Source organism: Idiotropiscis lumnitzeri, chromosome 6, assembly GCF_059441095.1.
Source record: "Idiotropiscis lumnitzeri isolate Australia: NSW breed Sydney's pygmy pipehorse chromosome 6, RoL_Ilum_1.0, whole genome shotgun sequence".
In the NCBI taxonomy this organism is placed as follows: Eukaryota; Metazoa; Chordata; class Actinopteri; order Syngnathiformes; family Syngnathidae; genus Idiotropiscis; species Idiotropiscis lumnitzeri.
The window spans coordinates 8,113,487-8,140,306 of record NC_142396.1 but is presented as its reverse complement, the minus strand read 5'-3'; the positions used below and the strand labels follow the sequence as shown (position 1 = coordinate 8,140,306).

Sequence of the window (26,820 nt, the reverse complement as noted above, 5' to 3'; positions counted from 1 at the left end):
AAGTTATTGCGTTTAAAGGGAAAGACAACCCCGTAAAATTATTTGCAATTCTGTGCACCTAAAATAGTCTAAACATGGATTAAGATTGTGTTTGTGGAACATGAGTTAAGCAAGAAAATCCAACCGTTATTAGCGATCTCAAAGTGTGGCCATTTTGTCACTTCTGTCAACTGAAAATGACGTCACAATTGTTCAGGTATTGGCCAATCAAGGCTCATCAGGGTTTTTTTTGTAAACTGAGCCATGATTGGTCGTTATCTGACCCCTGAGCAACTGTGATGACATTTTAATGCTTAACTCATATTCCACAAACACGAGATTAATCGGAATGCCATGTTTTGACTAAGTGCCCTTTACGGAACATTTTCTTGTAAAGGAATATTACCTCGTAAATACTTGATCAAATTTTCTTGATGAGAAACGCGGACAAGGCGAATCTGCTTGTCTGAACGGAACGTTCGCAGTTAGCTATTCTGTGGATTCCTGGAGCAAGTGGAAGAGGATGTAGATTGTAGAAGATGCATTCATTATTGGAATTCTAATGTTTGGAGCTGTCGGTTTTTTTATTTAGCGCAAAATTCAGTTGAGGCAGGCAGTTTTGCTGGAAATGAGGTTATCAGCCTTGACCTATGTAACATCGTCGTAAAGGTGGCATTCAGGGGCGTTTATAGTTTAGATTAGAACGTCTCTTTTCACTTTATGGGCGGGCAACATTCCTTAAAATAAAATGAGAATAATGCATGTTTACATATGATCTTAAACAGCTGTCATTTATACACTACTTTTAAAACGTTTGGAAATTTAGGATGAACCTAAAATGCACTCCAGGCACATTTCCAGCTATCATTGTTTCAGTGTTACAAAATTTTCTGTTCTCTAACCACGAACTGAATACTCACAGGTGTTGGGTACTCAGATGGACCAATTCAACTTCCTTCTAGTGAAGGTTAAATTAAGTTTAACTCTGAAGGTTAGAGAGGAATTTACGTTGAATTTCATCCTGAACCTGACTATTCCTAACTTTTTCTGAGCAGAGTATGTGTTTATTTCTGTAGTTTCTTTTTAAACTCACATTTATTGAGTTTAAGTGTCACTTAAATGACATTTCTGACACCAACAGGTGAGGATGAAGAGGGGGCATTTTCATCTGTATGTGTCAGTGTTGACATGAAGAGCGTCTCCCCTTTTGTCCTTGTGGGGCCTACAGCTGATTTGAGGAGTTGTTTTTCCTGTACTCAAGGTGTCTGCAGTGTGCATTTTCACAACCAGTCGGAGCTCAGCCTGGAATGTCAGCTCAGTTTTGCGCTCTTCACTTTTAAGACAAGTCCAGAGATGGCTTCCCAAATCCGGCAAAATTTCCACCAGGACTGCGAGTCTGCCATTAACCAGCAGATAAATCTTGAGCTGTATGCCTCTTATGTTTATCTCTCGATGGTAAGATATTCCCCAATCAGTATAACATGTCTTTCTCATCTGTGAGTAATGATTTTCTTCTCATTTTAGGCATATTATTTTAAGAGGGATGATAAAGCTCTGCCACATTTCACCAAGTTTTTTAGTGGCCAGTCCAAAGAGGAGCACGAGCATGCAGAGAAGCTGCTGACTTTCCAGAACAAGAGGGGGGGCAGGATTTTCCTGCAGGATATCAAGGTACGTGTCCTCGTCCGCTTCTTCATATTAACACACGAATTTCACGGCTAATGTAACATATCCTTCCTTGTTTCCCTGACCCCATTTGTTATTGTAGAATAAATGTGCAATAAGATCCAAAACCAATAGTGTCTTTCTATATGTGCACAAAAGAAACCTGACCGAGATGAATGGGGAAGTGGCCTGGAGGCTTTGGAGTCCGCCTTGCAGCTGGAGAAAAGTGTAAATCAATCCCTACTGGAACTACATGAATTGGCAACGCAGCACAACGATCCTCATGTACGTGTCACGCATTCACTTGAAGGATTTGCATGCCAATCACACAATAGGTACACTTGCACAATCTGTTTTTACAAAGATCCTGATGCTCACTGTGGATGTATGTTGACGGTGTCAGAGAGGTTTTAATTAATTAATATTCCTCTTGTTAATGTCGTTGTATTATTTCGGGTATCCAGTTTGTCTTTTTAAGGTGTCAGTCAGGGCTACTGTGCGTCAAGTGGACTGTGTATTAACCCTCATTAAGAATTTAAGGTATCACGGCAGCCGTATACAGTTCACAACATAAATCAGTACACCCAAACAGAGTTGTTAGAATAATTATGGTTTCCTTTCATAATGAATATTTTCATTACAAGTACAACTGATTCTGAAGGCCCTGGCAGATTGACATGGCAGCACATAAATTACACAAATATGTAATACTGTAAGCATGGTACAGCAAAAGTCCCAATGTATTGACCTTGATAATGGAGAAGAAGACTGATTGTTCAGCTCTTTTTTTTTGTCTCATTCCATTAGGTGATATCATCACATCCTGTGTGACAAGGCCACTTTAATCTACACCCATCCATTCATGTAAAAAAAACAAAAAAACACACGCCCATGATGTCTTTTGGAATTTTCATCGAACTGCCGAATTTGTTAAAAATCACGACAGTGCGTTGGCAAAATCAATCATTCTAAAACAACCCAACAAATAGATACAGTGCAACCACCAGAAATGCTAAGAAATGAAAACAATAGCCTCTTGGGAATAAATGGGAGATATGGGCCAAAAAAAAGATAACGGCAATGTTTTCATCCAATCTCTTATCACCGTTTTTTTCAGAACTCGCAGTTCTGTACAGAACATTGAAAAATATAGAGAGTACATCAACATTTTATTTACGCGTGAAGTACTATAAATAACGTAAATGAAAATGTATCAACATGTAAACGTTCCAACAAATGTAGAAAATTTGATAGGGTGTAATGTCCAACTCTGACCAGCAGAGGTCAGTGTTCGGTGACTTTCAAAAAGTTCCAATAAAGAAACCAATTACCAATTGCCATCTCATGTAAAAGGGCCCCTCCCAGACCAAGCGCAACTTTTGAAATTAATTAAACTAGCTGACTTTTGAGTAATAGGAGTTCTCTTCTGTTTTCTCCTTCATAGCTTTGTGATTTCATTGAGACGCACTATCTGGATGAGCAGGTTACGTCCATCAAGCAACTCGCTGATTGGATCTCGAACCTGCAGCTCATGGGCGCGCCGCAGAACGGCATGGCTGAGTACCTCTTTGACAAACACACTTTGGCCAAGAAGGCCATTTAAGTCACTTACCACCGAGTGTCCACATGTCCTCTGTCTCTCCTCCCTCATTATGGTTGTTATTCTGAGATCACAAGTCTCTCTCTCTCTCTTTCTTTCTTCCTTTCTCTCTCTCTCTCTCTCACAACTCAGCGAAACTCAAACGTCAACACAAGAGCAGATAACCCAATTCGTTACAGTATTCTATGAATACATGTTGAACCAAATCCAGATCCCACTGCTCAGGAAAATCATTTTAAAACTGTCTTAAATTTCTGGCTGTATTATATATATATTTGGCTGTTATAATCAACTGTTACTATTTATTGTAAACCACTTAGAGCAAAATGGTCACTTCACATTGTATGTTAGGCAGCGGTGGCATGATCATCTCTGCACTGAGTCTAAATGTACTTAAGTGTTTCCTTGTATGAAGAAAATAAAGCAACATAATACCATTTCATGTTTAGTGTTTTATTAAAAAAGCTCTGTTCAAGGTGACGCAAAAAGGCATAGAATCCACAATCTTAAGGCCTGGAAGTTTGAAAAATCCACATTTAGTCTTTGTGATTGTTTCTTCCCCATAGGTTAACACTGAAATCTTTTAAGGTGCTTTGTGCCTCACAAGTAGGTTAATTGTTCTGGAAGCACTCATCAGGAAGTGGAGATTACTTATTATACTTGTTGTTTATAAGGCTCCAGCTGAGTTTAACACCCATACACCTAAAATAGTTCTGCGTGTAGATTGGCATGTGACATACAAACGGCATTTTCTCATTCCTGCTTCCTGCTCGGAGCTGCTTTGTTCCCGCCGCTCTCTACTAGCACGCCCAGCAGGTCTCCTTCAGCCAATGAGATTCCGGAATCATTGGGGGAATTTTGCCGATTGGCTTCTTGCTGCGAAGGTGTCGAGCTGGGAGCGGTCAGTGTATTGAGCCCGCCGTTGCTCACCTTATCGTTGGCGGCAAAGTTATTAAAGCTACTCAGATTGGCGGTGTTAAGATTTCCTGTTGTGCCAGCGCCGTTGCTGCTTGTCACATTAATGCTGCTCGAGCTGCTGTTGGGATTATTTGGATTTGCAGGTCCGTGACGAGAGGGCGGGGTGAACGAGAACACCCTTTCCCCCCCGCTTCCTGTTGTTCTTGCACTCGGGGGTCCTGCCTGGCTGTCGGCGGACGGCAAGGTGTCCAGCGTGAGGCATGGAGGTGGAGGCCGGCGAGACAGCAAGCCATGCCCACGCCTGAGTTTCGATATGGGACAAAGCTCGGGCGGAGGGTCTGGGAAGGAGAAGGCCTGGGCGGAGGGCGCGTCGCCGTTCTCGCTCAGCCAGGGAAAAGCCGATGATGGTGGCGGGATGTGATTGGGGGTGTCGGGGGGTAGAAATTGTGATCCAACCGTTGGAGGAGCGAGGGAGCTGCAGCTGCGATCCCAGTCATTTTGAGGCCGCCGGGCAGGTCGAGGTCGGGGCACCGCCGGGGGAACGCAGTGGATTGGCGTCTGGGGGCAACTGTAGAAGCCTGCTCTGTCATACAAGGGCAGACCGGAGAAGGCGTAATCCTGATCTCGCTCTGCGTTCAAGGGCCGGCGGGCTTGGTTTGTGACCGATGGAGCCTCTGGGTGCAAGTAAAGGGGGAAGCGACTCAAAGGGGCTCCGGGACGGCGCCGCAGGAGAGAGACCCGAGAAGAGCGAGGGAAGCTGGGGGACTGGACACCCAGGAAGCGACCAAGACCTCCCAACAGCGGCGTGGAGTAGTTGGCTTCCTCATTTTCTTTAATCTGCTCCAAATTGGACTGAAACTCCATCTCCTCTTTCGGAACACTATAGAGTGAAACGACGTCACAATAAGCTATGTTCAGAATCCAGATCCACGATATAGTCGAGGTCAAGCCACCCCTCGAAAAACAAAAATGTTTGTGATTTCTTTTTTTTTAATGAATAAAAAAATAATACGCCATTATTTGGTACTTTATAAAATTGTGGAATTAATATCGTAATTACATAGAATGAAAAAATTAAACAGTTTGTGCGTCATGATTTTATGCTGCAATCCTAATTCATTGTGCTGCTCCTTCTGGTGTGCCCGCCTTGCCCACCAGGAGGCAATATAATACCAGGGCTCGAACATTACATGACCAAACGCGGAAAACAAGTGAGCCATGTTTGCAGTGTGAGCCTGTCAAATTCAGTCGACAGTTGGGGGGGCGCCACATACAATTTTTGACTTGACATTCAGATTAGGCATACCTGATATCCAGAGCAGAACCCATGAATGACGGTTTGCGGTGATCAGCGCTGGCGGTAGTGTAGGGAGGGCGAGGCTCCGACTCATTCCAGTACATGTCTTTCTCAACCAGAGGGAGGCTGTCGTACATCTCATCCACAGACAACAAAGAGACCTGCAAAACAATCAAACACAGCTGGTATTGACAGTGACCGGCATCCTCTGTTCTTACTTAAAGCAGTGTTTGTCTGCCAACTGTTTTTCAATCGCGACGTTCACATTTCATTGGACCAATCAATGTGAAATCTGGCACATCACTCGCATCGCATCAAAACCTGTAAATTGCGATCGACGAGCCAGTTGGTCTCAAAGTCATCATCGTCTTCGCCAAAAGGATTGATAAGTTGCTCCGCCACCTGAAAGCAGGACCAGATCAGATGCGGACTAGACTCGATGATGTCATCTATAGCGTCAGACCTTCAGCCAGCCAACATAAAAGAAAAACTGCAGCAATGTGAAGACAGGTAGATAGAAATCCAGGTCGTGACCAGGGTAGCCTTGGGCCGGATCCAAGAACTGACGACCAATGAGACAAGCCAGGAAGAAGCTGTAGACCGCCACTGTCGCCACCTAAACAACAAATGCAACTCAAGTAGGGACATTTTTTACATTCATGTCTCAATAATAAAGTTTAACACATGCATACTAAAGCCAAGGTAGTGATGGGTAAATGAAGCTTCAAATCTGCTTCACGAACCAGTTGTAGTATTATTGGACTCCTGTAGATGGCACTCTCTGATCAACATTGGTCTGAAAGCACACTGACTTGCCATTTTTAAACAGTGCCATCTAGAGGACTCAAAAATACAACAACTGTTTTATGAAGCAAATTTGAAGCTTCATTTTCCCATCACTAAGCCAAGGTCATCAAACAAATGAGACCAAGTTTCAACGGTCTGAAATAGAGCTTTGTCACGTCAAATATTATACTCCTTCTAATTGCAGAGAACCTGAGTATATACGAGAGGCAGGCTGATCCAGTCATATCCGTACAGCTTCATGCACTTTGCCCGTAAACTGTTCAACTCCTAAATAGTGAAGAACAAAAAAAACAAAAAACAAAAACATGGTTTGTAAATGTTGTCTAAGCTGTTCTTGCCGGTAGTCTGGACAAGCACATACAGTGAGAATGGCGGTGAGAGCCACGTCGTTGTTGATGCGACCCTCGGCCCGAGCCCGTAAAGCCAGACTGACAAACCACATGCAGGGAACCCAGAACTTGTTATGAGGGGAGGGCAAGTCCTCCAGATTCCTCAATTCCTCAGATGTCATCAAACCTGATGGCCACACAAAATGCATGAAGACAGAAGATGAAAAATACTGCAAAGAGCTTGGAACTAACAGCAAAAAAAAAGAATACACCCGAGAAACGTCCTCATTTAATCCCATTATTTCCTTAAATAAAAGGCCAGGGGTGTCCGTCCGGTAATTTAATTGAAAAACAATTTTTTTTCTTTTCTTTTCTTTTCTTTTTTATTTATTTATTTTATAGTGCAGTAAGTAAAACTTATACAGCACCGTCATATACTGTAGATTAGATACTAATAGTTCGCCTGTCTATGGCGTTTTGCTTTGTTTGTTAGCATGAGGCCACCAGACATTCCCAAGGCAAAGTCAAGTGCTCAGAACACATAATTCCTTTGGCATAACATTTAGTTTGACAATAAACCTCAAATGGCAATGGCACTAAACATCTTTAAGCATAATAATCACATCACCAGTACACAATACGTGTACTTTACATTGACTTCAAAGACGCCACCGCGCCTCAACCAGGCTTCATACTCAAACCCGGGTTCAGTGCATCCGTTTGACAGCGTACCTGCCTGCACCAGGTGTTCCATGGTGGGGAACCTCTTGTAGACGGCCGTGCTGACAGAACGGTAGATGAGCACGCCGGAGAGGTTGGCGTACCGCATCAGAGTGCGCCGGGTCAACCTGGCGGCCTCATCTGGTCCACGCACGTGACCTCCCACGAGTGACGCCAGGCGGTCGGGCCAGGGGACATTTTCAAACTGACCCCACCAGCGGGATACCACCAAGGTCACATAGAAACCTGCAACGCAATGTTGACGTTGGAACCCATTTGGGAGTTTTTACTTTAAGGATGTCTCATGATCACTATAATAAACGTCTATAATGCTGCGAAAATAATGCTGCGATTCATACACAGCCCAGTAAGTAATCAGTGTTGCCACAGTTACGCTGAAACAGTCGCTTCGTTACATTATCGATTATTTGCTTCTAAAAAGTAACTTAGTCCCTTTACTGATTCGTTGATTTTAAAAGTAACTAAACTACATTAAAAGTTACGTGAATAATTACATCCAGCAGATACCGACAAGCTTGCTTAACATAAAAATGACACAAGGTTTTGCCACTTAATGGGAAGTGCATTTTAACATCACATTTAAAAATAATGTTTATTTTTTTTTTATTTGTAAATACAAATAAAGACAACCTTTCTTTATGTACAATATTATTTTTATTATTTTTGTTATTTTCATTAAAAAAATATTTTTTTAGCATTCTTTCCAGACTTAACTTAAATGATTAAATAAATAAAATCTTAAATAAAGGCAGTCTTTTTACTAGACATATAAAGTATTTATCTATTAATTTTGTAGTGCAAAACTCAACATTTGATAACATTATTCATTAAATTTTGAGTACCTTTATGAGTCCCAATCAGGTGTGAACATTCTCTTTAAGCTTGAAAGTATACTGCGTGCCTTATTGAAGCTAGAGAACACTCTGTGGCCAGGACACTGTGAGACGATACATACATGATGTCATTCCCTCGGATGTGAACGTGAAGTTGAAGTCTCCAGCAATGCCTCACTAGTTCAAGATGTAAATACCGCAGTTCCCCTTTCTCACTTGTTCCATAATGTGCGGGTATTTTTGAGTACCTTTACTGAGTAGGGTGGTGTTGGGAATCAGGTGTCCTTCTGTATTTTATTTTTCATTAGGTTACTTGAATGCACAATGCGTGTGTGTGTGTGTGTGTGTGTGCCTAGTGGCTGTGACGTATGTGTTGTGTATTTGGTTCTTGTCAATTATGTTCACACCGCTGCAACCTGCGTGTGGTTAACTGCAATCGCCTTTGGTGGTGAATGGTGCGTCTGCAATATTTTGAAATACTGTCCAAGCATATTTAAAATAATAAATCATTGGGACTCACCGAGAACAAAGGACACAGGGATGAGCTCGGCATAGCGGTCACAGTACATGGACAGCTTCTCAAACAGTCTCTTCTGCTCAACATTTAACACAAACCTAGAGTTGAAATGACGTCATTCGTTAACACATTTTCTCATGAAGTGAAAAAAAAATCATGATAGTCGAAATATACAGTGGCGCTTTGAGATATGAGTCACACTTTTTTATGGGTTAGCAAGCAAAAATCAAGAAAAATGAAGAGAATTTTTCTATTGAATAAATGTACTGTAAGAAGTGCCCAGAGAGTAATCCATAATCATTTTAATCGTGATTTCCTAGGAATGTCGTAGAAGTGATCATTTGAAAATGTGAACACTGGCAGAAATTTATCGTTAGTAATTTCCCAATTTTAAGAATGGTTCTGCATATTTGGAGACGAAAAGACCTTTTTAGTGGTACCTATAAACAACGCTGAAGAAGTAGTAGAGCAGCGTGAAGATGATGAGCTCCCTATAGAGGAGCTTATAGATGCTGCCCTTCCAGCGCAGGAGCAGGTGGAAGAAAGTGCCGAGGCCTGCGTCTGCCACCCTGCGGGAGTAGGTCACTGTCATTGCCGCTGCCGCTTCTTTTTAAAGTCCGACTTCCTCCTTCCTGACATGAAGGACGCCTCTGTTGCCTCGTCAGATCGTCGAATCAGCGATCAGCCGCCCTGGTCTGCTGTCTACCTGAATTCATTTGAAATGTGTCGTTTCAAAAACCACAAGAGGTCAACTTGACAGACTGAAATGCAGCACGGCTGCTACTCACCAGTGAGAAGAGAAAAAGCAAACGTTTGGCCATGGCTGCAAGTGTGGAGTGGAAGAAACGTACGGTCGTGCTCCGTGGAGCCAGAATGTTGGAGAAAGAGAAGCGCGAGCAGAAAAAGGAGAGCGTGGAGCTTCTACACCTCCGGTCACTTGATGTCTTAAGCCGTTTGGAGCAACAAAGCTGCATTGTGAGCTCCCGCAGGGGTTGTTAATCTCCACAAATCACACACAGTCGTACAACTGCTTGCTTAGATACATAGATCACTTTATGAAAGCGTGCTCTCAAGGTGAAAATCCGTCTTTTATAACTTTACATCTCCGTGCAAATTATTTCGGCATTTTTACGAAAAAGCGAGAGCATGTTGAGCGCTCTGACGGAAGAAATGTGCACAGGCGGGTAGTTTGTGGGCCAGGAGGTGTTAGTGATTATTAACCCTTGCTGCCTAACCAGAAAAGCAACGGCAAGGGCGAAGTGCGGACAGAGTTCATTCGTCTAAACTCCTCGGTTCTACCGATCGATCACATTTGAATTGCATTTCGAACAACTGGACAGTTGCTTCCATCTACTTTGGTGAGTGTGACTTACTTGATGATGTTATTATTAAATATTGTATGTGTGTTTCATAGTCGAGTGATCTCAGTAGTGAACAACAGTCCATTTACTCCAGTGTTGAACACTTTGAACGCTATTATTGTGTGCTACTATTAGGTGCGGTGGCACTTTTAACATTTAAAGGTAATTTATAAATCAATTCCATACAGTATACAAGTAGTGTATGGTACTATTGTATGAGGCATTGTGTAACTCCCTTCTCTCTTTTCCAGGCGACACCCAATGACCTCCGGACTGGTCGTGCAGCTTCCACACGAGTGAACCAAATTGCTTCTTTTGAGTGACATGGATGCTTTCGAGGGGATTCATAGTGTTCGGATTTCATCCTCTCCGCCGCCCGCAAAGTCCTCCAGTCAGGCCTACGAGGTCGTGAAGGCAGGCAGGTCGGGAATTGCAGTGTATTCCTCTTCAGTGTTCTTTGGGACGCCATCTGAGGCTGAGGAGAAGGGCTGCGTGGTCGGAAGGTACGCCATCCCGAATCCGGATCATCGTGAGGGGAAAGAATTGGGGAACATGGTGTAAAGAGCTGGATTGCATATCACTGACATGGACTGTAAGTATAGTATAGTAGGCCTACGTGTTTATCAAAAACGAGGGCACTATGGGCTAAGAATTTTTATGAACAAGGCCGGAGGGTAGAGGCCGGTAGGCTACCCAGATCGCGGCCGGAGAACGGATGACTGACCGGCAATAAGGGGTCAAGTGCCCAGCTCTGCGAGGCATATTTGTCAATTGCCGTTAAACCAGCAAGATTGAGGCAGCTAAAACTGCATTTACTATTACTCTTATTATGAAAGCTATTCAAACAATTTCCGGTTCATGACTTAGCAGACTGACACAAGCTTTAAAACAGTTACTGGAAGCTTTCCTATCATGCCTTATTGTGTATGCCTCTTTAATTAGCTATTTGGTACAGATACTGTAGTCTTTAGTAATTACAGAGTTGATGTTTAAAAAATTTTTAAATCAGATTATTGGGAGTTGGTGACACCCATAGTTAACAAAGGTAGGCAGTCAATAATATATAGTCTATATAATTTAACACTGAATCTTAATTGTCTAAGTATATTGAGTAATGCCAGTAAATACCTCTCGGCATATCCTCACAAGGCAGTTTTTAAGAATGTTTTATTAAGAAAACATATATTTTATGATCTTGGACACAAAACAAGTTAATAATAATAATAATAATAATAATAATAATAACAATTATAATAATAAATACATACATAAGTAAGTAAAGCGAAATAAAGGAGCGAGCAATAAAAATAAATGAAAAAAAAGAAAAGAACATTCGCTACAGTAGCCAGTGTGACGTACGGTCACGTGGACACATACCGGGACACTGGCGCAGTGTGTGGGTGCGCTATCACGTGACTTGGAAGCCGGGCAGAAAGTGGGCACCGTTCGCGTGTCGGTCGGTCGCCTCATGACACAAATCACGAAAAACCCAAAGGGGGTGCAAATGGCGAAGGTTACGGCTAGGAAAAGTGCAAAATAAGCATCCTCCCCCCAAACGTGGTAAGTGTTGTATGCTGCCTGCTGCGCCTGTACTTGGTGACGTCAGCGTCCGCGTTCCTTCGCGTTGTGTGTGCGGCACTGATTTCAAACTCCCCAAGCTCGTCACATTTCGACAATTTAAAAGCACGGACAGACTGAGGACCCAGGCGGCAAATTGAACTGGCGGCTGGATCTTATATTCTGGACGCTGACAGGGTAAACGTGTCACTCTTTCTGTCAAGGGAAAATATTAACAAAGTAAGTCGCCTGGCTAGCTTAAAGTTTGAGTGCTCGTTAGCGCGAGACTGGCTGAAGCGTTCACGTCATAATTTTGTGAATATTTGAATTGCCAGAAACGTATTTGTTGTTTAGAAATAATTTTTTTGTTATTTTTGTAGACTTTTATAAACATGCCTTGCGCGTGAAGTTGACGTACGTTGTCCTGTTTATTACAACCAGATGTTTGATGTCACGTGCGTTCACTTTAAGAGATGACCCTGACACCACTCACACTCTACTCATGTAAAAGTACTGACACAACTCATGTAACTAAGTAAAACTAAGCACTAATTTACTTTAGTACAACATTAAACATTAATCTTCTAACGAGTGTGTCAAAATTTAAAGATGAATTGAGTTACGTTAGCCCAGCAGTTTGGCAGCTCTAAGTAAGGTTCCAGTGATATGTGTTTAATCAGTTTCTGAGAAATACCAAGGAATTTATGAATCTTTAAAACCTGTGAAAATGCACCAATTTATGGTCAATGTTTTATTGCAAAGACAATAATGGTTGAGGTTTTAGGTGTGTCCTTTTGTTCTTGTTGTTGTTGAATCTGAGTTTCAAACTTTCCAACCTTTGGTTTACAAAATAATGTAACATTTGCAAGATAGCGGTTAGGTGATGTGCGGTTTAATTTGGTACGTAAGCATGCAGAGATAACAAAAAATTGAGGGAATCAAGAATGAAAAAATACTTGATAAGTTTTTAAAATAAATAGGAAGGAATATACACAGTTCAGTTAAGTGGCACTGGGAGTTCAAAAGTCATTACGTTACTGTTGAACTCATAATTTAGCTTCATAATGGACACAGAAACATTTTGCCATGCCAATAAACAGAGAGAACAACAGTTGCATAGCCGTAAGAAAACGATCAGTGAGACGAATGGCTCCAATTTGCTCTGGAACGTAAAGATTTGACTGTTGTGTTGGGAAAAGGTCATGTGGTCTGATGAGTTCCGCGCGATGGAACCATTCGGGTTGAAGGTTGCCAGAGGCAACTTGCTTGTGCATTCTCTATGATATGATGGTCCTGGTTCAGTTGGCTACACTTAACAATGGTGCTGCAAAAAAATGGACATCAGCTGACTACCTGAATGAAGTCAAATTGACTCGGTCCCAATCCAGGGCCTCAAGCCTACAGTATTGTTACAAAACAGTCAGATCACTGCACAAATGGACCAAAAATAAATCTGATGACATGGAATAATTGAGACAGTGGTTCACAAATGTGGGCCAAAATGAACAGTACATGTGACATTTTCTTTCTATTTGGTTGCGGAGCTGACTTTTTTATGAGAAGTGATAAGGTAGCTGTGAGACCGCAGCAACAACAACAAAAAATCTGCCCTCGTGGCATATTTTTAGACAAAGCAGACCACTTGCTTACACTTGCGGCTAGTTGGTCGCGTGGCATGCTTCTTGTTTATGGTGCCAGATGTTTGAATTCCGGATGAACCCAGAAATTTATTTTGGGTGAAGACAAAATATTTTCAGATCTGGTAGAATATGAACATAATCTGTCATGGTAATGATCCCCTCTAGGTTGGTAGATCTGGATCCTGAGCCAGAGCCCAGATTGGAGGGAAGAAGCCAGTTTGAGCCCACAATGGAAATCGACAACGGCATCGATTCCCGTCTCCGCAGCTCCTCGTTGGAAATACGTGAGAAAGAAATTCGCGAAAAGGGCTCGGAGATCCTCAGCGAACAGTTAGATGCTGCAAAGAAGGTGCTGACATTACTTTTTTGCACACACACTCAGTGCAGTGACAAAAAGAGGAAGTGCCACAAGTGAACTCCTTTCTTCTCCTCCTTTTCAGGAACTAAAACTAAAAGACAAGGAATGTGAGCGTCTGTCGCAGGTCAGGAATCAGCTGGAACAAGAACTGGAGGAACTCACTGCCAGTCTATTTGAGGTCAACATCTCAAAAATTCAGCTCCTTCAAATTATTTGTATGCTAAAAAAAAAATTGACGTATGAAGCAGAATTGAACTGAATTTGAATTGTTTCCATATTCACAACAGGAGGCCCACAAGATGGTGCGGGAGGCCAACGTCAAACAAGCTGGAGCAGAGAAACAATTGAGGGAGGCTCAGGGGAAGGTGTGTGATGTACTCTTAACTCCAATTTCTAGGTAGAGGAACAGCAGTCCAAATGAGGGTTGGGCAAAATTTTGATTTTAAAATTTTGTGTTGCGATCATGAAAAGAGATTACGCAGTTCTAGTAGTGAATGACGAATAGCGTCTAAAAAAACCACTGATCAACTTGTGCAATGCAGTGAGTCAGCGTCGCTCACAGCGCGTTTCTTATCTGTTTATCTGTATAATTGTATATCGCGTTCTCAGTCATTTATTTATGGATTTATTTTTTAATAACTGAGACGTTTTATAGGTTCAGGTGTCACAAACACCAAAAATAGCGTTGAAGCATGTTTCACAAAAAGCTTCTTTTTTTTTTTCTACCGCTTGGTGAGTAACAATGGTTTATGATTAAAACAATCAATTAAAGAACAAAAAGAGGCTTGTTTCAAACACTTTTTTTGTCTGGTGAAGGAACAGCCTTCGATAGATTATTTTACAAATGTTTTTATTTAGTTATAGTGAATCAACTAACCAATTATTTAATAGGATAAATGAATAAAAACAGCAATAAATATTATAGGACTCATGTATAAATGTCCGGTGAGTGCCGAACATGGCCCGTAGTCCATACTTTGCCCACCCTGCGTCGAAATGTACTTTTATTTGGAAAAGCCAGAAGGTCTGTTTTCACCCGAGCGTTTCTGTATCCGACCGCCAGATCGACGTCCTTCAAGCAGAAGTGACAGCGCTCAAGTCCCTGGTGTTGACGTCCACGCCGTCCGCGCCGAACCGCCAGCTGCATCCCCAGCTGCAGCTCTCGGTCGGCGGACACAATCGCAACAAGAGCGTGAGCAGCGGTTTCCCGTCCCCACCTGTGAAACCAGAACCTCCGTCACTTCCTGTTCAGCCCGCAATCAAAGAGGACAGAGAGGTAAAGAACAACATCACCTTTGCAGCCTTATTGTTCCTTTCTTCCCTCGATTCTTAGGTTTTCTTCTCTTAAGCTTGTTTTCTTTCTTGTAACTTCTCGTTCTTCTCTCAGCTTGCTGTTCCTGCTCTCCTTTAATCACTCTCTGCTTTCTGGCCGGTCTTTCAGTATTACGGCAGAAGCAGGGAGAGGGCCTTGGGCCTGACAGTGAACAGGTAACTGGCTCCCCTTCTGTCGCGCTCAGCCTCTTGGTTACGTTGACTTTCAGACTTACGCTAAATCGTTTCACCCTGTCTTTGCTGACAAGATGAGTGAGGGACTGTCATGTCTCCACAGATGGACTCAGTCCTGTACGCAGAGTTCCTCACGTGGAAAGAGCATCAGAGTCTAGATCGCTCCTCTGCCCTCATGAGTCGCATCTACAGAGAAGACATCGTACCATGCCTCTCTTTTACACGATCCGAGGTCAGAATCTCCTCACCGCAGTTAAGATACATTTTCTGATCATGGATTTGTGATCGGTGCAGCTGCTTATGTCCACAGCTGTCTCAGCTGGTGCAGAGCGCCGTGGAAAACAACTCTCTGACTATCGAACCCGTGGCCATGTCAGCGTTGCCAATGGTTAAAGTCTCGGCCATGGAGTGCGGAGGACCGAAGTGAGTTGCTTTGTGTGTCTTTTCTTTTCCCAGTCACTGCTCAACTTGGGCCAGCCAATACAAAATCTAAAGTGGAACCTCTCAGGTCAAAGACAGTATGTTGCTGTCCAAAAGGATATTAATTACATTAAAAAAGCAGTGGAGGTGCTTGGTATCCATTGTTTGAAGTTGAAGCTTAGAGCAGCAAAATTCACTTAACCAACCCGTCCAAGAGACAGACACAAAACAGATGCCTGATGAGTTGCGGTTATATCGCGCCCGGTTTGTCTCGGAGAAAAAAAGAAAACAGAAGTGATGCGAGTGAAAAAACAAAAACAATTCCAAGATATGCACGTGGGGGAACGTGTGAACCTGGGAACATGCTTTTTTTCCGTTGTACTACAAGAAAGTGTAATTGCACATCCACTCCAGTAGTTGCCAGTAGCGCTCTCATTGCCCAAGGTGTGCTGCGAGTATTAACTCTACGGTGAAGTTTGTTTGGCAACGAAAATGCTATTATTTGTAGTTGGCGGTGGTGGGGCGCGAATTGTTTTTTTTTTTTTTTTTTGCTAGGGGGGATGTAACAGAAAATAATTGCAAAGCACAGAACTATGTGAACACGGTGGTAAAGTCATTACGACAGCAAATCGTGACCACATGACAATGAAGCGTGAACTAGTTCATTGGGTAACCTTTATTATCTCCAAATATCATTTGTTGCGACCATCATAAATCCAAGTTCCCCCTGTTAATATTTATTGTAGAGGAAATGTACCATATAACATTAACATTGTCATAAAAACAGTAAAGCGCAATATTTCCAACTGTACAACTTTTGCATCTGACTTCATGGATCACAGTTTTAATTAAAATTCAAATAATTAAAAATCTTTAACAAGATAATTCAATCAGTGGGCACTTTTCCAATCACTGTCTCACTTCCAAATCTTGTGTTTGCAGTTACTTTAGGGCAGCAGTGGAGACGTAAGTCCCCCTCAGAAAGCCTGTGGCTCTTTCACTAACCCGCATTTCCTGCAGCATGAGATGGCTCCTGTGCTGACTGCTTAGATCAACGCACCAGATGCATGCATCTGACCTCTTAACCTCACCAAATTGCATTTCCATTGACTAACTTAACGCCTGATTGTGCACTTGTCGTTATTTTTTACCTCATTCTCAGCCGGGATGTGCCTTTTTACCTAAAAGTGCACAATTGATGTTCAATGTCTGCCGGCAAGACTGGACAGCATTTTTCCATTATTGAAGCTGCAGTTCTTTGAACAAGTCCAATTTGCTGGCAGAAAATGTGCGCTAAGCGGCGTGTCGCGGCTGTGCAGACATCGCATTAAACTCGGCGACAAGGGCAACTACTATTACATTTCCCCCTCCAGCCGAGCACGGGTAAGTCTCGCTTTGTCTGTCTGCGCTTTGTCACCAGCTGATGAATTCACTCTGCCTTGTTTTGCCTTCCCAGATCACGGCCGTTTGTAACTTTTTTACATATATCCGCTACATCCAGCAAGGCCTGGTCAGGCATAACGGTAAATTCACTCACAAATGCCTTTTTTCTGCTTTCTTATCTTTAGCCTAACCAAGATTGTTGTCGTTCTGCCCATGTCCAGCGGAGCAGATGTTCTGGGAGGTGATGCGTCTCCGACGGGAAATGAGTGTGGCCAAGTTGGGTTTTTACCTCACAGAATAGAGTTGGAGGACTTGATGGACCAGCGTCATACGAGGAACAGGACGTCAGGCTTACAAAGCGGTAACGCAAGAGGTCAACCAAAAACAGTTGTACTACACAATAAGACAATGACAGGCAAAGTAGATTTGAACTCATTCACTGCCATCCCAAGTTGAATGAATCTACTTTTTGGCGTCTATATCCGTCAATGGCAGTGAATGAGTTAATATACTGTATTATACGGACCATTTGGCGCACTGGATTGCAAAGGCGCAATATCAATGAACAGGTCCATTTTTTTTTTTAAATCACACATAACACGCTCCAATCATAATGCGCATTCCTTTTGTGAAGCATTCAATGTTAAATAGTTTATTCTAATCGTATCGTAAGCAGGAAGTAGTTCTATTTTTGATATGATAAAAATAATGATTAAATTTGGAAGAGGAACCCAAACATGAATGTGAAAGTCAATGTGAAGGAATTTTACTTTACATTTACCCCTCTGTAACACAGACCACAATATTATCCCACGTTGTAACATCGGAAACGTGGAGCCAGAAATGCTCCGCGAGTAGGGCTTAGTTTGCAGGAAGTAGTCCTATTTCCGGTATGACGAAAACAGCTTGCGAGCGATTAGATGCGGATGAGAATGCGAACATAAGAGGGAGGCATTTGAATTAAAGCCGACATCCATCCATACAAAGGGCGTATCACGTTCTAAGTTTTACGTGCGGCTTAATGGTCCGAAAAATGCAGTTCTTGTGATGTTTCCATGCCTAGTTTTTAATCATGTGCATGAAGTCTCCACAATCTTGTTAGTCCATACAAATGCATTATACTTCAGGCATTTGTGCCGATTGTTACTACGAAACAATATTCCAAACATTTTTGAGTCAGTTTTACAAGGATCAGTACCTCCTCTACAACCGAGTGGGTATGAAAAGAGATGTATTGCTGTGCACAGTTTAGCTTTAGAAACGAAGACAAGTGAAGTTTTGCACGTCCAAGAGCAACGAAACATGTACTATGCTGCATGCTAGCTATTCACAACAATCTATAAATGTCATCCATAGCCATGTTATGTAATTTGCATTGGCTGTTTTACCTCATAGTATAATTGTATTATTATATTTTTTAACAGTCCAACTGTATCATGAAGGCGAGAATTAAGAAATGTATTGGTGCGATAAGTGCAAAAACCACTTCTTGGACTCTAATGAGGTCCTCAATGTCAGTGTACTGAGAACTGCCAACACTCCATTAAAGTCTGACCATGCCACACTTCTCCCAGTTGTCATTTCCGAACACGTTTCTTAAGATTGTTGAAAGTTCGTGAATGGGGTCTGGATTGTGGTCATCACTATGAATGAGCTGTTCACAGTGACATAAACCACAATTGGGACGCGCCCTTAGTTGTTACACAGGTTTGAAAGCAGGAATGCAACACAGGAGTACTGAATAAACATCGAGGCCACGTTCCACTCTGAGGGGCTTTATGGAAAGAAAGTCTTTCTTTCGGAGCAGAAATTCCTGTAAGCCTGTGGTTTCCGGCTTCAAATACCTTTTGTAAGCTCGTTGCTTTGCTCCCGCCGCCTCACAATACAGTTTGTAGGAGACCTTAATAAATCATTTGTTAATCATTGAGTACAGTGGGAGTGCTTGGTGACATGGCACCAAGGACAAAACACAGCCTCACTCTTTCAGATTTTTCTCGTGCTGCTGTAGTGGTCTGTACATTTACATCACAATGAAAGCGTCGGTCAAATTTCAGATTGTTGGTTGCTTAACTCTCCTCTTGGCGACATCCAGCACAAACTGACTTGTCTTTTTTTGGCAACCACCTGAAACGAAAACATTCGAGGTTTTTATCACACATTGAACTTAGAAGAATGAATGACAAGTGACATTTCAGCGTCTGCTGTCTTGCCTTCGAAAACAGCAAAGGATCAGCAGCAACAGTCCGGCAACACCACCGAGCACAACAAAGGCTGCCGTCACGACCAATGAGGCGGATGGCGTGGAGAGCTCTGGATCGGTGCACACGAAGAGTGACAAGCCACAAGAGAAGCTAAATGTTAAACAATATTTACCACAGTGTGTAGCACCGTATGTTGTAAGGGTTCTATTTGAAAAATTCTCGAATGAACCAACCTGAACAAGAAAAGGAACCTGGCAGGTTGAGACACTCCATGTTTTGAGGGCAAACAGGAATTTGTTCTTCACATTCATTCGTGTCTGAATGAAATGAAACATTACATGAACAATTTGGGTGTGATTGGTGAATCTGTTAAAAGAAACATTTGAGTACCTTGGCAGGTTGGAGGTGGGGAGCTCCACTGCTGACTTTGTGAATCACAGCGGATGGATGAAGGACCTTTGAGCTGGAAACCATGTTGACACTCATACATGACCACAGATTCGCAGAGCAGAGAGTGGCCGGACTTAATTCTGGGTATGGTGCCACAGTTGGGATCTTGGGGAGAAGTTACCGCACGATTGTCACAACATGATGGATGGAAAACATCGCCTCGTCTAACCCTGACGCTAACCCTAACCCCCGAACCCCACCCTAACCCCTAACAGCCCTAAACCAGATCCCCTAACCCCAATACCCCTAACCCTGACTCCATCCTTAACCCCAACCCTGACCCCCTTGAGCCTAGCCCGAACTGTAACCCTAACCCCTAACTTTAAACCCTAAACCCCAACCCTAACCATAACCCTAACCCTCAACCTAACCCTAACCCTACCGCGAACCCAATCCCTAAACCTGCTCAAACCCTACCCCTCAACCTAATCCCACCCCAAACCCTAACCCTACTCCGAATCCTAACCCTAACCCTACTATTATACTAACACTAACCCTCAACCTAACCCTACCCCAAACTGTAGCCCCACCGCAAACCCTAGCCCTAAACCTACGCCTTACTCCTAACCCTACCCCTCAACCTAACCTAACCCTACCACTAACCCTAATCCCCCCTAAACCCTAACCCTAAACTGTAACCCTAAACTGTAACCCTAAACCTTAAACCCTAAACCTAACCACCCCAAACCCTAACCCCAGGTCACGTCATTCCTTTTTCTTTGGTCACATTTCTCACCTGATAGCGGTTCTTTCCACGGGCTGAGATCGAGTTTTGGGATGAGTGGGCTGGAGCAAGCCTGCATGACGTCAGGGTTGTCTGTGCGTGAGAAAGGGTCTTGTGGCACATGAGTGATGTGGCTGTTGTCACAAATTATTCGAGACAGAGAGACGGCGCGAAGGTGTGCCCTCTGCGTGCTGGTGAACACTCCCTTTCTCTCCCACCAAAATCTTGAGACAGGAGATTTTTTTGTGTCTAAAACAGTGTTTGGTTGAGACTGAGCAGAGACTTATTCTACCTGTCACCGTCCCGCAGGACTCTGAACTGTTTGGCCAGCAGGCAGGATAACAGGGGTCCCACTCTACCTCCGGGTAGTGCTGGTTCCGAGATGGCCCCCACCCATACGTCGATGTTGTGCGGTGTGCCGTACAGTTGCTGGAATTTGTGAGCTAGAGTTGGATTACCCAAGATGTCTTCCAGGTTCGACGTTGTGTTGGGCACCGAGAGACCGCAGAATCTTCGCCATGAGCTGTATCCTGGTTGGGGATCGGGTGAGGAAGGTCAGCGAAAAGCTTGTGTGTGAGGTGCTTTTCAAGACAACGCTGGTACCTGGCAGGCCGTGGTCCCGGCCCCTCTGAAGGTTGAGGGCCCCGAGGTCTAGAGGCATTCCACCTTGTGCCTGAAAAAGACGCTCTGTAAGCTCCTCCACCATCATCTGACCAGGAGTCTGCAGTTTGGCAGGAGACAACAAGAGGCCACGCAGCACTGGGTCTATACCACCTGATGGGGACACCAGTTCATGACATATCAAAGACACCACTTGATTTCCATGCTTCAACTTACCCTCCTGTACAACCCTCCATGAGGCGAACAAAGAATGATGCAGGGGGAGCGAAGGATGCTGGGAGTTAGCGGCGTACCCGGGCCCAAGCCTGGACACGATCGGCTGTACGGTGACGTGAGCAAAACGAAAAGCGGCGGTGGCGAAGACGTTGGCAATACTGGGATCCACGTCAGGGTCGTAATCCTTGTAGGGGGACATCTGCGTGAACATGGCCTTCTCTCCGAGGACTCGTGGTAGGTAGTGCTCCCACGTGAGGATCTGTAAAATAAATATAAAAAAAAAAACAAACAAAAAAACTGAAGGGCTCCAACTACTGTCATGTTGGAAGTGTTGTACCTGGTGGATGGCTCCTACGATCTTCCGGGCCTCCTGGTAGAGGATGTTTGGACTCCAGTGAGGGTTGAGGTCATGGAGCTCTTTGACCAGACGGTTGTGTTCCCGCAGGAACAGCGTGTGCAGGACCACCATGCCGAGATGCTCGTTGGCTCTTGAATCACCTGTCAAATATGAATCACGAGCTCCAGCAATGTACAAATACTTTGTGACTGATTTTTCAGGTATTTGTTCTTCTGATTACTTTTTTGTGTATGCGGTGAAGAGCGGGCACGATTGAGTTTAGCATTGCTCGGTTGTGCGGCACAGCTGGAGGATATTTGCCATGACATCAAGGTAGCTTGAAGTGAAAAATATCCTATTTGAGACTGACGATGCCAAACAGGAGCTGGCAGAGTGACTTTGTGCTCATTTGGCAGACTACACATGTAACAGCATGAGGACAATAGAGGAAGCCTTAATTAATGTGGCATCTCTGCGTCCCGAGTTTTGGGACACACCAAACACATGAAAGACAGTGACGTGTTTAAGATGACACTGCTTCCTGCTTAGCCTGAAATACACCTCTCAGCGGTCTTGGTGGAATTGGAACTCATCAACAGAATTCAACTCTCCAAGTTCCCACAGAGTCATTACTAAAGGGTGCACCATTTTTTCTACTGCTTATCTTCTCTTCCTTAAAATAAGCAAAGCCAAGGCTCTTTTTTGCAACATGGAAAGATGTCGAGGTGCGATCTACTTCTGGTCTAAACCAGCAAAAGTCTCTGGCTGCTACTTCAGCACGTCTACATATCACCGGTAACGTCCGAACCACTCTTGGGGAATTGCATGCAGCAAGAACCAAGACAAGGGTACGAGAAATCTCTTGGACCCTGCACACCTGGGTCACGACCTCTTCCAGATCCTTCCTTACAATCAAGTTGTGAGTGCAGTCTGAAAAAGGCTTTACTTCATACAGTGGTGGGAGGTCAAGGCCTTTCAGGCCTTTTCTGCTTATCCTAGTGTTGAATTTTTGGGTCAGCATTTTTATCCAATCAGAATTCAGCTAGCTTGTGTTCCCGGGCAGATAATCAGAATCAGAATCAGTAATCCCTTTATTGTCATTAGAGAGTACCAGTAGCACGCACTATTCGTCCCACGCCTTCAGATACAATCGTGCAGGCGTCTCTTCTGTGTGAGTGTTGAGGCTCTCACAGTTGATAGGCAGTTTTGATAGCCAATCAGATCGAGAGTTGGTTACAGTGAGACTTCTCGCTGGCCTTACGCTGAAGGTGTTGAACATGTTTTTTGATTGGATACTCACTTGTGAGGGGGCAGCGCCACGCAGAATCAACACACGAAAAGTGTGGATTTAATTGTAGATACACTTGCGATGCCATTTTCAAGTCGGACTTTTCAAGAGAAGTTAGGTTGTCCAACACTCACTCAGTAGAGCGTTTTTCTGTTCATTATTTCTCCAGCTGTGGTGTCATAAATGATGCTAATATGAAGGGGTTTATTCAAGTCGGACTAAGTCGGACTTCACTGAAGGCCTATGTATGAAATGCCCCGCCCGCCACTGACTTCATACAAAACAGATTGAAAACACATATCTGTACTTTCAACTCCTTAAACTGTCCAAAACCCCCCCCCAACTTTTTCTTGAGGGTTAGTATACCCTAGACTGGACTGGACAGGACTACGCTCACCCGCTTGGAAGCAGGATGTGGCGTTGTCCCGTGGTGTGGAGCCCTCTCTAGGACCGCAGGGATCCAAATGAGCCTGCGGGTGAGGCAAAAAGGGCAGGTAGGCCAGCTCCCCATCCGAGTGCTGCGAGTTGCAAGCCATTGAGCCGAGAGGTGAGGAGTGGTCACGTAGCTCCAAAGCCTGGCTATCGGAACTCCCGTACACCATACTGGCGTCCACAAAAGAGGTGATGGCGTTGAGCTGCTCACGGTGCTGAGGGGGCTCAACTCCATCCAAGCAGCTCGGGGCAGAGCGCAAGAAGGCCATGCAACTCTGGATGCCATTGCGAGGATCAGATGGTGGAATCTGCGAAAAGAGGAAATCTCAGAAAAGCGTTTGGTGCGCCTAAGATAAAGATGAAACACCTCTATGGGGAAACAGGGTGACTCCAGACTGCAGGTGCGGGTGCAGTCCGCCCCGCTTCGGAAAGCCACTGTGCTGAGGCTCTGGGGGGTCAGCACCAGGTCGTGGTCAATCCACTGGCCCCACTCGACCAGCAGGTGGGACAGAGTGGAATCCAAAGAGATGTTGTCATTGTGCGTGAACAGGACCTCCTGAGACACCAGTCGGACCTGTAAGAGAGGCAAACAAACTTGCTGTTATCAGGACAGAGGCGACAGAAGTGAGGGGTGCGATGGTGGATTGCAACGCGGGGCTTACTGGTGGCAGGCTGAAGTTGTGGTAGGTGTGATCTGGATCCCAGCCTCTGGGTGTCCCCCATGTGTCTTCATACTCAGGAGGCAGCCAGCGAGAGTAGGGAATGTTGGCAGAGCCCCATCTGGGATGTTCTCTGAGAAAGAGGAACTGAAAAATGGATCGAGTTCTCTGTTTTTCTCTTCCTTTTTTTGTTATCTTCATGCAACTGGCTTCCCACCCAACAACAGACGTCTTGCAGAGAAGTGATACTACAATGTCAGAGGGAGACAAACAAAGTCTCCTTAACGTCACGCGAAAAACAAAATTGCATGAAGGTTAAGTCAAATTCATTTTCATCAAGTTGGAGTTTTTTGACTTTTGAAATTAATTGAAATTAATCAGTTTCAGCCCCCCCACCCAATTTTTAAAATTTATTTATTTATTTATTTATTTTTTTTTACCAGCCTGCAAGCCCATGAGCGAGTGTGAGCCGTGGCCTACAGCAGGGACCTTTCACTTTACACAAGCTGCAGTTTGCCTTTAAAACAATTTGAGCTCATAGCACAATTCTTGTAACATAATGATAGCTGGAAACTTGACAAATTCAGATGTTGGGACACATTTTTTTTCTTTGGCCTATGGGGTCATTGCATTTGAGCCTTATGAAATCTGCCCAGCAGCAAGTGGCAAGGAAAACTTGGATTGACCAATAAAGAGAATTCAAGCTATTCTATTGATCAACGTAGAAAGAGAAATGAAAGAAAATGATCAAGAGGTGACCTGTTGTTGCATTGGGCTGTGATGGACCTGTAGCGTTCTGCCACGCAACCGGTCGGACAGCTGGGCGTGTGCAGTTGAGCCAAGCAGCCGGTGGCTTGCAGTAGATTTTCCACATCTGCTTCACTCAGCAGCTCTTGGGAGACAAAGAGACAAATAAAAGTGAATGTGCATTTACAATACATTTCATTTTTTTTTTTTTTGTGAGCAATCTGAATTTTTGTGCCACTTTAAATTATTTTCTTTTGTTATTGTGATGGTTAACAATATTTAATAATATTGCCGCCGAGTGTCTTAATTCCAATTTTTATACCGTGATCGCTGGGCTGCGTAGTGTGCGCGTAGACCATTTCTCGAATCAGCGCCACCGTGTTGTCCAGCAGCTCGGCGGCCTGAATGTGAGTCCTGCTTGTGCTTTGGGTCTGTTTGAAGTGAGCCAGCAGATCCGTCGGTCTCAGGGAACCACGGGACAGAGACCTCTTCGCCCTAAATATAGCACATTGGTAAAGCTACTGAAATTAATTAATTAATTAATTAAATTTTTTTTTTTTGCTGTGGTGCAGGCAAGATGTTGTGGACCTTTCGCTTGTGTGAGTGTAGGCGCCATCAGTCAGCTCGGTGGCCCTGCGAAGCGCCTCCTCCACAAACACAGAGCCCAAATGCACTGTTTAAGAAAACAAAACATTACTAGAGCACCACAATAGGTTACTAGTAAGGTTTAATTGCATACTAGGAGACCAAAAGTGAAACTACTATTGAGGTCGAAGAACGTACGCGTCACTCAATCACTGTCTTTCTCCAACAAATGCCTCCCATGAGGCACTAGTAAAGAAATTACTAGTGAGACAGACATTTTTGTGGGCAAACTTTTTGATTGGCGGTCCACAATGGGTTCTGAAATTTGACAGAGGGGCCAAACCAGGAGCAGATTGGTGGAGTGTTTTGGTTACCTCACCTCATCGAAGAAAAAAAAATACATTTAATTTTAAGTGAAAGTGGAAAAAAAAGCATTACAACAAAATATCTGTCTTTGAAAAACCACCGTATTTAGAAAATAAAACATTAACAAGGTTTATTCGTTACATTTTTTTTTTAGTTCGGCGAGCCCGATTAAAACGTTTAACGGGCCGCATGTGGCCCCCGGGCCGTAGTTTGCCCACGAATGCGACTATGCATTTGTAGTAAAAAAAAAGTATTACTAGTAATTAAGTCGTTCTTTTGGGATGCTGAACTGTCTTACCTGCATGAAAATCGAGCAATAGCAAGAAATAATTAGAAATAAGGAAACAGATTCAAGGAAAGAAAGAAAAAAAAATACAGCTTGGCTTTTTGAGAAGGATCCAAATTTTAAATTGTTACTCGTGTTGCCTTCAGTCTTCCTTGATGCTAAATCGTCTATGATGTCTAAGTAAGAAGCTGAGGTCCTACCTGAGGTGTTGCCAACTGACACGACTTGCTGTGGGAGGGACACGAGGAGGATGATGGTCACCTACAAGGAGAAGACATTGAAAAGATGACACCTAGCACAAAAAAATCTGAATTTCAACCAACTCACCCCGTGGAAAGTGTCCATCTTGATATGTTCCCCGTTCAAATCAGGCTGCTAGTACAGAACAGTATCTTAGTGCTGTGCTGACGGAGGTTGATGGCCAGCGCCAGCAGGTGTGTGTGTGTCTCATTTATAAGCTAGCAGGTATTTGTAGAATTCCCCTTATCAGGCCTGCTGGTGACAGAAAGGCAACATCAAACATAAGCTGTGCAGCCACAATTCTTTTCAAAATGTAATTTCTGATGAAAAGCCTTCTGTCATGTTAGGATGATTTCAAATAAATGAAAAAAATGTATGTCGGTTGTGCTGCGTTAGGAGTGGGCAATTCTTTTGTGCTAAAGAGCCACATTTGATTTGCGAAACGGACAGATGGGCCCTTGATGTGCTAAGCGAGTTATTGTCAACCAAGGTCAGCTAAAGAACAGGACAAAGTTTATAGGAAATTAGATTAAGTATCCTTCAAAACAATTATTTAAGAAGATAAACACAGTAGTACCTTATCTTCAAGGTTTTTCGAGATACAAGCCATCACGTGAACATGTTTTTAACTTGCGATAAGAGCAAGTCGAAATCCAAGTGTGCTTCAGATTTACTACACTAGATGGCGACAGAAAACTTCAAAAGACCAATTATCTTTGCAGTTAAGATGATTTGCCGATACATACCACAGAAGAAG

General features: G+C 43.6%; 4 protein-coding genes across 16 annotated transcripts; 2 read left to right on the top strand and 2 right to left on the bottom strand.

Moving 5' to 3' along the window:
• Positions 1-286: 286 nt before the first annotated feature.
• Positions 287-3,681, top strand: fth1b (ferritin, heavy polypeptide 1b). Of its 5 annotated transcripts, XM_088298925.1 has the most exons (6): positions 287-1,035; positions 1,121-1,240; positions 1,321-1,434; positions 1,504-1,650; positions 1,804-1,929; positions 3,089-3,681. In XM_088298925.1, the coding sequence occupies exons 3-6, from the start codon at positions 1,333-1,335 to the stop codon at positions 3,245-3,247; spliced, it is 534 nt and encodes a 177-aa protein (XP_088155051.1). In that variant the 5' UTR covers positions 287-1,035; positions 1,121-1,240; positions 1,321-1,332; the 3' UTR covers positions 3,248-3,681. The 5 variants fall into 5 exon arrangements, with proteins under 5 accessions (XP_088155051.1, XP_088155049.1, XP_088155048.1 ...); XM_088298923.1 differs by having other exon boundaries at positions 287-511; positions 1,121-1,434; XM_088298922.1 differs by having other exon boundaries at positions 1,121-1,434.
• On the bottom strand, positions 3,677-9,589 carry best1 (bestrophin 1). 2 transcript variants are annotated; one of them, XM_088298918.1, is made up of 10 exons: positions 9,475-9,589; positions 9,127-9,392; positions 8,690-8,784; positions 7,328-7,561; positions 6,628-6,782; positions 6,456-6,533; positions 5,923-6,075; positions 5,781-5,861; positions 5,469-5,620; positions 3,677-5,042 (listed from the first exon to the last, which is right to left on the bottom strand). In XM_088298918.1, the coding sequence occupies exons 2-10, from the start codon at positions 9,276-9,278 to the stop codon at positions 3,998-4,000; spliced, it is 2,145 nt and encodes a 714-aa protein (XP_088155044.1). In that variant the 5' UTR covers positions 9,279-9,392; positions 9,475-9,589; the 3' UTR covers positions 3,677-3,997. The 2 variants fall into 2 exon arrangements, with proteins under 2 accessions (XP_088155044.1, XP_088155046.1); XM_088298920.1 differs by having other exon boundaries at positions 9,127-9,388; positions 9,475-9,549.
• Positions 9,590-9,769: 180 nt separating this feature from the next.
• On the top strand, positions 9,770-18,475 carry rab3il1 (RAB3A interacting protein (rabin3)-like 1). 7 transcript variants are annotated; one of them, XM_088297838.1, is made up of 12 exons: positions 9,770-10,044; positions 10,299-10,550; positions 13,410-13,593; positions 13,685-13,780; positions 13,890-13,967; positions 14,666-14,878; positions 15,212-15,340; positions 15,419-15,531; positions 16,471-16,494; positions 16,812-16,911; positions 16,985-17,051; positions 17,141-18,475. In XM_088297838.1, the coding sequence occupies exons 2-12, from the start codon at positions 10,372-10,374 to the stop codon at positions 17,365-17,367; spliced, it is 1,410 nt and encodes a 469-aa protein (XP_088153964.1). In that variant the 5' UTR covers positions 9,770-10,044; positions 10,299-10,371; the 3' UTR covers positions 17,368-18,475. The 7 variants fall into 7 exon arrangements, with proteins under 7 accessions (XP_088153964.1, XP_088153966.1, XP_088153965.1 ...); XM_088297840.1 differs by having other exon boundaries at positions 9,771-10,044; positions 17,133-17,350; XM_088297839.1 differs by lacking the exon at positions 16,471-16,494 and having other exon boundaries at positions 9,771-10,044.
• Positions 18,476-18,670: 195 nt separating this feature from the next.
• epx (eosinophil peroxidase) lies at positions 18,671-26,300 on the bottom strand. Of its 2 annotated transcripts, none has more exons than XM_088297836.1 (17): positions 26,151-26,300; positions 26,024-26,084; positions 25,175-25,259; positions 24,909-25,081; positions 24,599-24,731; positions 23,843-23,972; positions 23,548-23,754; positions 23,146-23,488; positions 21,461-21,621; positions 21,124-21,382; positions 20,890-21,060; positions 20,579-20,816; positions 20,299-20,510; positions 19,503-19,667; positions 19,346-19,429; positions 19,122-19,221; positions 18,671-19,035 (listed from the first exon to the last, which is right to left on the bottom strand). In XM_088297836.1, the coding sequence occupies exons 1-17, from the start codon at positions 26,166-26,168 to the stop codon at positions 18,978-18,980; spliced, it is 2,598 nt and encodes an 865-aa protein (XP_088153962.1). In that variant the 5' UTR covers positions 26,169-26,300; the 3' UTR covers positions 18,671-18,977. The 2 variants fall into 2 exon arrangements, with proteins under 2 accessions (XP_088153962.1, XP_088153963.1); XM_088297837.1 differs by having other exon boundaries at positions 20,299-20,379; positions 20,745-20,816.
• Positions 26,301-26,820: the final 520 nt, after the last annotated feature.

Coding starts and splice junctions, on each gene's coding strand:
- fth1b (XM_088298921.1), top strand. CDS start 1,099: ATGACATTTCTGACACCAACAGGTGAGGATGAAGAGGGGGCATTTTCA. Junction 1,435..1,503: donor CTTATGTTTATCTCTCGATG/GTAAGATATTCC, acceptor TTCTCATTTTAG/GCATATTATTTTAAGAGGGA. Junction 1,930..3,088: donor CGCAGCACAACGATCCTCAT/GTACGTGTCACG, acceptor TCTCCTTCATAG/CTTTGTGATTTCATTGAGAC.
- best1 (XM_088298918.1), bottom strand. CDS start 9,278: ATGACAGTGACCTACTCCCGCAGGGTGGCAGACGCAGGCCTCGGCACT. Junction 7,562..8,689: donor CCCTGTGTCCTTTGTTCTCG/GTGAGTCCCAAT, acceptor ATTGCGTTGCAG/GTTTCTATGTGACCTTGGTG. Junction 5,043..5,468: donor GGTTCTGCTCTGGATATCAG/GTATGCCTAATC, acceptor TTCACTCTATAG/TGTTCCGAAAGAGGAGATGG.
- rab3il1 (XM_088297838.1), top strand. CDS start 10,372: ATGGATGCTTTCGAGGGGATTCATAGTGTTCGGATTTCATCCTCTCCG. Junction 10,551..13,409: donor AAGGGCTGCGTGGTCGGAAG/GTACGCCATCCC, acceptor GATCCCCTCTAG/GTTGGTAGATCTGGATCCTG. Junction 15,532..16,470: donor ATGGAGTGCGGAGGACCGAA/GTGAGTTGCTTT, acceptor TTGTGTTTGCAG/TTACTTTAGGGCAGCAGTGG.
- epx (XM_088297836.1), bottom strand. Junction 25,260..26,023: donor GTCAGTTGGCAACACCTCAG/GTAGGACCTCAG, acceptor TTTCTTAAACAG/TGCATTTGGGCTCTGTGTTT. Junction 24,732..24,908: donor TACGCAGCCCAGCGATCACG/GTATAAAAATTG, acceptor TTGTCTCCCAAG/AGCTGCTGAGTGAAGCAGAT.